Genomic DNA, 12,746 nt, shown 5'->3' on the forward strand with positions numbered 1-12,746 from the left:
AAAAAAAAATAAGCACCTGTCTAACTACATTATACACAACTGCATAACCTTAAATATTAGACTCTTAATTTAAAATATGAGAAATGCAGTATTTATTAAGATAGAATAAGCATTACCTCAACCATGGAAAATAATTACTTTTTTTAAAATTTTAAATAACAGTTCAATTTACAGAACTAGTTTACAATGAGAGAAAAAAAAAAAAAAAACTATGCAGAACTAAACTATATTACAAGATTTAATGATGAAATTTCAGTTCAAAATAGAGGAAATAAATAATAAGGTATATTTATTCTATTCGCTTGGAACTTAATAATAAATACGATTTATTTTCCACTCATATTGATATTTAACTAATTTAAATCTAAATTCTGAACATTTTCTAAATTTTCATCGTATATCAGTTTTCCCTTAACAGATATTGCCAGCAAAGTAATTTAAGTAAAAAAGAGGAACATTTCTGAAATCAGAAGACAGAAATTTGCTTCATGCAGTCATCCTTTAACAGTAAAAGATTAACACCCGCATACTTAAAAATTGGCGAATATTCGGACAGTCGAGCGTAACTTGAAAAAGAGCAGCGGAGGGGGGGGGCAACAGACTGTAGCCGTTCTTTAGATTTTTCCGCTAAATAAATGCTTTTGACATTTTGATATGTGCATCATATAAAAACAAACCAACGGAACAGAAAAATATTCTGCTTAGCAAGCACAGTAAAACTCTTAAGTGTTCATAAACAAATCTTGGACCGAACATCAAAATTAATTATATCTGCAAAATATCGCAAACGTTATTGTGCAATACGTGCGCCGTAATTCTTCCCTACATGATATTACACAATTAGATTCAACAGCTGCCGGTATTGGGAGAATAAAGAATTAAATAAAGGGAAAGAAAGAGACAAATCAGGGGTGTTTTTCATTCTAATTTTCAACAGACTGCATTAAACTGCATTAAATTTCCGGAATAGAATCATTCTTCGCTTGGGTTGGTAGACCGCAGAACTTTTAGTCCTATTAAATCGAAATTTAAAAGCGGCCAAAAAAAAAAAAAAAAAAAAAAAAAAGTCCGTTGCTTGTGTTGCAACAGTTTCAATATTCGAGATTTTGCGGAGAAAGGGGAGAACCTCCCAACCTTCGTACTGTATTGGCCAAAAAAATTAAATTATTTTGACTACTCGATTACTTTCCCTTTATTTAAGCCATTCCGAATATTATTAATTAGAAAGCTAATCTGTGTTAAAACACAACCATTTTTGGAAGTTTACTATACTTCAGCAGTTACTGCAACTATGTTATTATAAACATTCATTCATATACTCATAATATAAGCATAACGATCATAATAAACACGAATATGAAGTGACCAAGCAGAACGAGAATGCAAATTAATAAGATCTTGATAGAAATTCAAACGTGTGTAGTATTTGAGTGGGAGGAAAAGAATGCCGAATGTACCAACAGAACGACGGGCACCTGTCTATACTCTCCGCGCACACCAAAGGTTATGTTAATGCAGAGAAAGGGGAAAAAGCTATTTCCGGGAGTATGATTCACCATCTGACATTCCATATTACGAAGAAAAGTTGTTTATTTAGTTTTGGCTTTGGTAAGGGGAAAAATGGCGTGTTCATTAAAAAAAAAAAACACTAAAAGCAAAAAGTAAGCACTTAAAAAAAAAAAAAAAAAAAAAAAAAAAAAGGCCTTTAAAGAAAAAGTAAGCACTTATAAGGGCCTTTATATTTTATTTTCAAATATAAGGACTTATAAGCACTTATAAGGACTGCTTCGAACCCTGTTTAAGAATAAAAGAACCAAGACCTTACAAAGTCGAAGATTTGGTAGCTATAAAAAGAGTGCAGTTAGATCCGCATTTGAAATTGAAACCAAAATATCTTAGACAGCACAGAATAAGTAAAGGAGGGAACACATACAATGTAGTCAAAGAAAGAAATCACAAAGTTCCCAACTATATTACGGCATGCAATGAATTCCTAAAATCATCAAATAATTACTAAGACTAAGAAAAGAAGACTAAAGTAAACTAAAAGTCTGCAAAGGATATTGTTACTCTGAGTAGGCCAATTTTAGTATCATTAATGTTGTATTTATAAAGGAACATATAACTTTCTTTCAGTGAATCTGCCATATCTGATGAAATAGCAAGCCTTCCTCTAAGCTGCTTTAGTAAGCAGCACATACTAAAGCAAAAATAATTTTAGCAGAGAATTAAATTAAAAACATTTTTTTTCATGTAAGCTTTTGTTTAAAATTCATAAAATAATTAATGAACTAAAAAAATAACTTAATAGTTTAATCGGAACAAGAGATTAAATAATTCTCTTCACAAAATGCATCTATTATTTTATATCACAATACTGAAAAGTGTTGGGGGACCTAAATAAATTTATAAAGATAAAAGCTTATAATTTTGACAATTAAATTTGACTATTAGATTTCATTATTTAGGCTCCTTTGCTTTTATTATTAGTAAAATAAAACTGTAGATGAATTCTGTAAAGAGAATAATTATTAAATTTCATACACTAAATTCTTTTTTCACTTTTAGCTCATTAATTATTTTAATGGGCTTTAAATGAAAACTTACTTTATCAGAACTTTTCTTTCTTATTTTTAGTCTCAATGACATTTTGTCAATCAAATTATTCATTTCAAAAATCATATCAACAAAGAATAATTACTCTTTTTATTTCCCCACAATTCTGTTACATGCCAAATTATTGAAAGAAATCCAGCGATTAAGAAAAAGGGTGGGGCAATAACTTTAAAATTTCATTTAGAAGATTTTTCTATGTTCTATCTGACTGTGCAAACAGTAAAATTCCTAGATTTTTAGTTTGTTCCTTAAACTAATATATGTGCAAAAAATTGCTTCAATTTTAAGGTTTTAAAAATGTAGGATGAAATTCAAAAAATCACTTCATTCTCATCCTCACTGTGCATGTATGCAAAATCTGAGCTTAAAATAGACATCACAGTTTTAACCACAATCACCAACACCATAAGTGTGTTAAGTAAAATCATATAAAATGCAAGTAGTTTTAAAATAAACTAGAAAACTGCGTAACTAATATTTTTTATCATTCCTGTTTTGAAAGAGAGCGAAGAATTTGTTTTATAACCAATAAAAATTTTAAATCTTTATAATGGGTTTATAATGGGTTGGATGTTAGACTTAAAACAAATAAAAGTATAAAATATTACACACCAAAATCAGGTTTTAAAATGAAATGCTAAGAAAAAATATAAATGCTTATGAAATGGAAACAATTAAAAATTACACAGTTGATACGATTGCAAATAATTTTAAACAGTAGCAGATCCTTCCCCCCCTGGAATTAATAAAATGAAATGAATTGTAAAATAGAAAATCTGCATGCAAAAAAAGGAGGCAGAAAATAATATTTATAAAATGGGCCGATAGTAATTAAAGTAGTATTTATAAAAGTTTTTTTATAATAAGCTTATTTTCTCTGCAAGTTTCTTTGCAACAAGAGGACTGAAATTAATCAATAATTAAACTAATTTTAGAGAAATCTATACGGAGCACGAGAAATATTGTGATGTAATGAGATTATTACTTTGAAACTGATGCCCAAGATGATCTAATATTTCCCATTCTGCTTAACTGAAATTTTTTTTAAAGTAAAAAAATTGTCCAATTAATGTCTATTATCATACTTTTTTTAAAAAATCTGATGTATCACATAACTTCCTTGTACAGAATATTAAATTATACCCATTTCTTCTTGCATTTCATTTAAACTTATTGGATTGGATTAAATCTACTTCGTCGACAGCGCATAAACCACAATAGAATAAATGCACTTTTTAAAATTTGCTATATTTGTCTACCATAGTGACACTCTGACCGTAGGTTCACTTAACAGCATTATATTTTGTTCATTTTTTAACTCAGAATGCACACAATTGATATCATCTAAAAATTATCTAATCGTTGCCACATGTTCTGCTCAAATACTATAATAAGTCTAAAACGATGTATAAAGAAATTAAGCAAGCAACAACAACAACAAAAAAGAAACAGTTTTTCACAGACGATTCAGTATTTCTAATTCAATTAATTCAGTTCTCACTTCACGACAAGGCAAAAATACATTAAAATTCAAGATAGCTGTATTGAAAATTATGAAGTAAATCTTAAACACTTATTTCCTCAAATAAATTCCAGAATGGATTAAGCATGATTTAATTTGCAATTTACTAAAGGCATAAAAATCTTAACTGGAATATAAGAACAACCTAATTCAATTATTTTTAAAGCAAAAAATGCACAATTTACAAACATATCAGAATAAAGAAACTGAAATCGAACTAACAGAGTGGATATATATATACATATATTTATATACTTTTGGTGCGGCCGATTGCAACCAAAATCGAGGTGCACATCTACATATTATAGCAGTCCTATATACAAAATTTCAACATTCTGAGACTACTCGTTTTTGAGTTATGTGAAATACATACGTACGCACAGACGCCAAGAAAAATTCTCTTTAGAATTCATTTTAAATTAGTTTTACAATTTTTTTGGGTGGAAAGAGTCCTTTATCCTGTCCTTACAGATGTTATGCAAAAACATCATCGCATTCGATAGCTGTGAAAATGGCTATTTGCGTTGAAATATGATGCTTGAAACTTTTTGCAATTACAATACTTCCTTTTTATTCCGTACAAGGAAGTAAAAAATGCAAAAGGTTTATAGCCTATGAAAATTTTAAATGTTTGTAACTGATATATTTTTAGATTCAAAATTTTGAAATTACTGGGCATCAAAAAGTCTAAAAATTTGAGCAATTTTAAAAAATTCTCCCAAAATAAATTAAAAAAAAATAATAATAGTAAATAAATAAAAATAGAAAATAAAGTTACGCAAAAATTTCTTCAAGTTTTTTTTCCCTCCACTCTGTCTTATGGTGCAAACAATAATATTCTGAGATTCTCAGTATATTTGTTAACAAAAAAATATGCAAAAAAATCATTTCAACTTGAAACAAATTTGAAAAACTCTAATCCCCTAAAAGTCGTAACACCACATCCACAAGCAGTGTATGTACAAAATTTGAATTTGATATCTTATCAAAAAACAATTTAAAAATCGAGAACCATATTTTAACCATAGCAACGAGCACCAAAAGTGAAGTAAATAAAAAGCTTATAATAATAATAAAGCATAACTTTTTTGGGAACAATTACGAAAGTTCCAGTACCAGTTGCGAAAGTAACAACAGTAAACAGCATTAAAAAGTGTAAACATTATTAGAAATCAACCAATTCGATTTACGTTTGTGGTATGATTGTTCACAGAGGCTTATGTGTAAACGGAAGGAAGATAGCAGTCTTCTGAATGGGTCCTAAAGACGAAACCCCTTCGTGTCTCCTTTTTCTTCTCTTGCTAATGGTAGCTGTGCAAAGGAGCATTGCATGTGAACAGGGTTCATGTGGGATACCCAAAATGTATAGCAAAAGTGGAGAACCAAACCTACCAGTCTTCTCAAATTAAACCATTCATCTCACTGCTGTAAACTGAGTCATGTCGAAGAATAATTGCAAATTCAGTTTTGCCAGCTTTTCCATCCATAACCTATTGACTATCATTCTTCTTTCACTTCCATAAGAAGAAAAAGGTCCTTCAGTAAATTTCAGCAGGTTTTCATTCCTTAAGCCCAAAGATATCCCATTATTACATATTATTCAAAAATACAGTCTAATAGTTAGATTCTTATTATTATTTTAAATCCTAATTAATTATAAAAATACCGTATTCTGCCAGCTTTTATTTACATCAGTTATCCTATAAAGCTTCAAACTACCTTTTACCCTCTACATATCATTATACAACCAAAAATATTATAATAAAATGGAGAACTGTAAAAGAATAAACTTTAGAATAAGTTAACTGTGGTCATAAATAACTTCATGCATATCATATGAAAAATAGATACTTTTCCATTTTGCTGGCGCAAATCTCACCAAGCAGACTTTGTTGGCAACAGCAGTATATACATAAAAAATGTTAACAAATGTTAGTTTTAAGGATTTTTTATTTTGAAGGCATAAAAATTTTAATATGGTTTAAAATTTTGTAAAAGGCCAGTAAATAAAGACAATAAATTTGTAAAAAGGCATTAATTTAAGTATTTACTATGCTTTCATGGTTCAACATCCTGATTTGCCGGTTGGTATCACGTCACCCCAAGTGATCTTATCTCAGGTAAACTATGCTACAAAAATCTAATTTTCTCAGTAATTATCTACATTAATTTCAAGTTAAATATTAAATTAAATCTTATGGAATACAAGAATTATTTCAATTCATACGAATAGCTTAGTCAGAAATTGTGTAAAACCGCATTGCTTTACTTCACTAGTGCATTCTCATTAGATTTGATGAATTTAATCTTTGATTTTGCCTTTTCTATATTTTTGCCTTCGAGCGAGTGGCGTGATTGCATCCCAATTAATTACCACGAATGGTCTTATAGCATAAAATTTAACTAGTAAAAATTCTATGTAATTGTATGCCAGTATTGAAAGAAACAATCAATCTGATAAGAAATGGCTGCAACTTGTTTTGAAAATGAAGGGTAAAAGATTACCAGTGAAGATATTCTGTTTAGCATCAGTTGTACCATTATTGGCAACTTTATCGTTTGCGCCGGCAAAATGGAAAAGAACTGAATTTTTAAACTGCTATTATTTAGCACAATATATCATGATGTTTAATATAATGCAGAAAACTTTAAAATTGTAGTTACCCTATTGACAAGGATAAATTTATTCATATCAAGGCCTTGAACAGGGAAGTCAATGTAGTTATCTAATTTTGTCCTAAAGAAATTGTTCCATCTAAATCGCTTTAGATGAAGACATAGAACCTATGTAGAAAGATAAGCATAATAAAGCAAAATTTATGAAGAAAGAACATCTATCATGTCACATAAGCATGTATAATCAAGATATAGCAATTAAATCAAAACTGGAGTTAACAGTGTTTTATAGGAAGAACATACAGCAAATCTGAAACAAACAATTTTTTAAAAAATAACATTATAAAAATATACAAATAGTTGTAAATTTTTCAGTCTTTCTCAACTATTTGTTACATTATTTTTTATATTATTTTATTGAGTTGTTTTATTTTTCTTTCAGTTCTGATGTATATTCTTTCTATCATACTGTTAAGCATAAACTTGACTATTACATATTAGTTATTTAATTAATTTCGCAGCATACTGTGCAACTTTAATAATTTATAATTTTAATTTTGAAATTTTTAATCTTCTGTTTATAGACATAAGGGTCACCTAAATAAAAATGGCACTACAGTCAGTATGGCAAATACTCAGTCATGGTATTGCTGTAAGTATACAGGATGATGGATACCCTGGGTGAAGAAACTCTGCAGTGTGCTGTGAAACCAGTTTTCGATGAAAGCTTGGACCTCATTACTGTCTGCAAATCGCTGTTTCTTTAGAGCTTTCTTGAGCAGACCAAAGACATACCAGTCACAAATTTAAGAGGGCTGTAGGGGGATGTTCCAGAGTTTCCTAGCAAAACTGCATTAATGTTTTGCATGCAACAGCCACTTGAGCATTATCATGCAAGAGAATAACCCCGCAAGACAGCATACCACATCGTTGGTTCTTGATTTCTTTCTCAATTTATGTAATGTGGCACAGTAGCTGGCAGCATTAAAAGTCATGCCCGGAGTTAGTAATTCCAACAGCAAATGGGCCATCAACACTGAAGAAGCATGTAAGCATGACTCCTAGTTGAATGAGCCTTCTTTGGCCATGGGGATGAAAGGTGTCACCACTCCATGCTCATGCATTTGGAGGCCAGATTAAAGTGATGACACCCTGTTTCCTCAGCGACAATAATCCGAGAAAGGAAATGGTTCCTTATTTCATGGTAATAAGGCTTTTCATGAAAACTCCCATGCAGTTAACTCTTCTGCAAGATGTTTCAGAACCCAATGCATGCAACCTTTCTGGTATTGCAACATTTCATGCGGAATTTCATGAATATTTTCTTTGCTCATAGACATTCTACTCGCTATCTCGAGTGGTCATTTGCCAATTATTTCTCACAAGACTGTCCACAGCTGCAGTTCCTTCCTGAATAATAACCACATGGACTTGATCTGGTCATGCCTTGCCATCCATACTGTTTCATCCTTAACGAAATTCGCTACACCATCTGAATACCCATCTGCATGACGTACACTCAGTGCCCCACACATTTTGCATGCAATGATCAATTTCTCTAGCACTCACATTTTCAGCCATTAAAAATTACATGACTCCACATTGACATTTGGAGCCATCCATGATACAAACAACACTCTTGACCTCACTCCTACGCTATCACACAAGTGTAGGAGCAAGGTCATAATCTAATGATACGGCATGCATTCCTAGCACATGGTGCCCTCTATAGGGGCATGTTTAGTCTTCTGTATCTTAAAACAATGGTGGAATCATGGCAGTGCCACTGTCATTTGGGTGATAATGCCACGGAGAAATGATTCTGTAAGTAAAATTATTTATTGAACCAGTCTCAGTTTTTGTATCACACCTCGTATACTTAAGACTTATCGAGGGCTGGCCCTAGATACCTTATCACCTGATGCAGTCTTTGCGGGTCCTAAATTCTGCTACCAAGTGCTTCTCTAAGTTCTAAATTTTTGCTGCCCCTAAATTTTGGATCCCAGTGCTTTCCCTAAATTCTGAAAATATTTTCATCCCTTCATTTTGTTACTCGGTGCTTCTCTAAATTTTGAAAATCTTGTCTTAACTAAATTCCGCCACCCGATGCGGCTATGCGAGCTCTCATGCTATTTCTGGGTTTGTGAGAAAAACAAATCAATTATTCTTAATTCAAATAGCGCTAAATGTAATCTTATCTTTTGGCCTATGAGTATCATTAACAAAATCTATTTTTAGCATATTAGAAATTTTTGTTACATTTTCCCACTTCAATATTCCTTAGTGCATTTAATTTAAATCTGTAATCATTGCCAAGCTTAATGTCATCATAAAAGGTTACCATACTTTTTGTTTATTACATTAATAATATAAAAAATGTTGTTCAGTCATCACTGTATGAGTCAATACTCAAGTTGTCATGTGTTGTTAAACATGCGGTGATAAAGCAAAATATAATAAATAATGATTCGCCAGGTTCGCGTCAAGGATATAAAATATTAGTACAGTACAAATTCCGTAATCCGGACGTCCATAATCCGGAATGATCTATAATCCAGACCTCAAAGCTACAAACTTTATGCGTATGCGCATTTAATGTATAATGGACGGTATAAGCTAGGCTAAAATTATCTAAGGCATTTCAGTTAATGTTGCAGATTGCGCTGTTCCTTAATCTTCTAATTGGATTCGGCTTATTATTTTTTGCAGACTGTTAGAGCAATTTTATAAAAATCTGATGTGTACACCACGACTTCCTTGTACGGAATATTAAATTATACACATTTTTCTTGCATTTATTTCATTTAAACTTATTAGATTATATTAAACCTACTTCGCCGACAGCGCATAAACCACAGTAGAATAAATGCATTCTTTAAAATTCACTTTGTTTACCATAGCAACACTCTGGTGCTAGGTTTACTTAACAGTATTATATTTCATTCATATTATAACTCAGAATGCACAAAATTTGTATCATTTAAAGAATTATCTAATCGTTGCCACATGTTCTATTCAAATACTATAATAAAGCTAGAACTATGTATAAAAGAAATTAAGCAAACAAAACAAAAAAGAAACAGTTTTTCACAGACGAATGAGTATTTCTCATTCAATTAATTCAGTTTTCACTTCGCGACAAGGCAAAAATACATAAAAACTCAAAATATCTGTATTAAAAATTACGAAGTAAATCTTAAACGCTATTTCCTCGAAAAAATTCCAGAAAGGATTAAGCATGATTTAAATAATAAATGAAGGACTTATCTTTGTTGTTGCGAAGCTAAGTTTCTCTAGATTGGCAACAAATCCACTATCAAATGTAAACAAGAGCAATGGTTGCCATCAAAAACATAATTAGGCTTAGCGGCACTTAAACAATTTTAAAATTGTTGCTAATTCTAAAAATATTGCATACAGATTTACTAAAGGCATAAAAACCTTAACCGGAAGATAAGAACAACATAATTCAATCATTTTTAAAGCAAAAATTGTACAATTTACAAACATATAAGAGTAAAAAAACTGAGATCACTGAGCCGGGTAACAGAGTGGATATATATATAAATATATTCATATATGTTTGGTGCGGCCGATTGCAACCAAAATACGAGGTGCACATCTACATGTTATAGCAGTCCTTTATACAAAATTTTACGGAAAAATCCCTAATCCAGAATCGCCGAAGTCTTGACGAGTCCGGATTACGGACTTTGTACTGTATATGTAGAATCAATGATGTTTCTATCTAGAATGTTTCAGTTTGAGATGTATGCCAAGCAGATATGCAGCCAAATTATTGATTGCACAAATTTATAATAAATAAATGTTTTTTCAACAATGAGGTATTTATTAAGTGCCGAAGGGAAATTAAGAATCGGGATTCTGCCCATATTTTACTTATGGGTGAAAAAAAGAAATGTGCATGCATAAAGCATTAAAAAAAATTGTTGGCAGTTTTGAGGTCCGGATTTAAGATCATTCCGGATACTGGACATTTGGATCTCAGACTTTGTACTGTAGTAATCTGTTATTACACTGGGTCAATTCAAGGCTAATCCATGTCATATGACTCTTACATACTCGTAATTTTGATGATGCAGGTGAAACTCAAACAGCCAATAATAATTTTACATCAGTATTAATTACCCAATCAAATTGCATTGAGAACCAAAAGTAACTCAGTCTGAATTAAGATTTCATCCTGAACATAACACTTTTGCTCTCTACCCTTCGACCTAGCTGGATTATCGCCTGCTGCTCTCTTCTTACTGCAAAGCTGTTATAAATGTAAACATTTTAAAATAGGCACAAATAATGTTCCAAATTGTTCATGGCCACTACATGTTTACTGAAATAAAAGGAAGATTTAATCTGCCTCAGCTGCCAGTTTCCTATTCGTTGTGGATTCGCATTTCAGCATTTTATGCCATCACAATTCTTGCTCTTCATTACAGATTCAACCTTCTAGATTATACACCATCAATATTGGAAACCCCTTTTTATTATATACATATATATATATGTAGTATTTTAGGTGTGTAGTTAGAGAGATAGATGCAGAAACCAGTAAACATTTAAAACATTTAAACATTTTAAAATAGGCACAAATAATGTTCCAAATTGTTCATGGCCACTACATGTTTACTGAAATAAAAGGAAGATTTAATCTGCCTCAGCTGCCAGTTTCCTATTCGTTGTGGATTCGCATTTCAGCATTTTATGCCATCACAATTCTTGCTCTTCATTACAGATTCAACCTTCTAGATTATACACCATCAATATTGGAAACCCCTTTTTATTATATACATATATATATATATATATATGTAGTATTTTAGGTGTGTAGTTAGAGAGATAGATGCAGAAACCAGTAACTTCCAAACATTGCCATTTCTAAACACTACTTTATTCCATGATATTGTGCATCAGCTCACTTTTAGCAGATAAGGCATTTATCTAATCAAAGTTAAATACAATAATTTTTATGTACACTGGTTTTTAAAGGTATCATGTAGACATTTTAAATTGGGAAGCAAAGCAGCGTGGATGTTCACGTGGTGAAAGCTAGGAAAAGGAATGATGTAATTGCTTTGCAAAGAGTATTTATACTAAGTATGATGCATAAGTACAGCTAACCTGTTCCTGGTTAATTTTAGGCTGTTATGTAACATGGAAAGATTTCGAATTTTGGAGAGCAGATGAAGTTGAGAAGGGGGAGAACACCAAATTTAGAATATTTAATTTTGAGGTCGCCAATTGTTTCTTAATGCAGTTATCAGAGACATAATAACCTAAAATTAACCAATCATAGATTAGCTGTACATATGCATCATACTTAGTAATAATATTCTTTGAAAACAATTATGTAATTCCTTTTCCTAACTTCCATCACGCCAACATCCACGCTGCTTTACTTTCCAGTATAAGATGTCTGTCAAAATTTTGGGAAAATACTATAATATTATCACGATAATTTAAAGCAAACAGAATCTGATATTGGTTTAAAGCTTGTCTAAGGGCTCTCTGAAAATCAGCTGAGGAATTTTTCTAACCAAAAGATAATCTATTGACTTCATAAAGGCCAAAATTTATAGTAAATGCTAATTTTTCAGTATCTATTTCATTTAATTTTATATGCCAATAACCAGATGCTAGGTCTAATGTGGAAAAAAAAATTTGCATTTATTAATTGATCTACAACAGCATTCATCCTAGGGATATGTTCAGAAACAGTTTCAGTAATTTGGTTAAGCTTCCAATAGTGAATACACAATGTAGTTTTTGCCTGTTCATATCTCTTATAAACTAAAGTTACAGGTGCAGCATAAGAACTGATGGTTTAATTATTCACACATTTAAAAATTCATCTATTTGTTTCTTAATTTCACTAACTCTAGAAAATACTCAATATGGTCGAGAAGCTATAGGTAATTCTAAACTACTTGTGGAGGCTCAATATTGATACAGCCCACATCATATGTATACATAA

The 12,746-nt window shown here is 31.1% G+C and overlaps 1 protein-coding gene across 1 annotated transcript in view; it reads right to left on the bottom strand.

The window, feature by feature from the left end:
* Window positions 1-12,746, bottom strand: part of LOC118187511 (ubiquitin carboxyl-terminal hydrolase 3-like) — an 81,827-nt gene that overhangs the window by 31,384 nt on the left and 37,697 nt on the right. The window contains exon 12 of the mRNA XM_035357750.2: window positions 6,803-6,922. Within this exon, the coding sequence (XP_035213641.1) occupies window positions 6,803-6,922 (120 nt within the window). The remainder of the gene's footprint in view (window positions 1-6,802; window positions 6,923-12,746) is intronic.

The sequence above is a fragment of the Stegodyphus dumicola genome, chromosome 6, assembly GCF_044657685.1.
Source record: "Stegodyphus dumicola isolate Sdum_Otavi_A_Nest chromosome 6, ASM4465768v1".
Lineage (NCBI taxonomy): Eukaryota > Metazoa > Arthropoda > Arachnida > Araneae > Eresidae > Stegodyphus > Stegodyphus dumicola.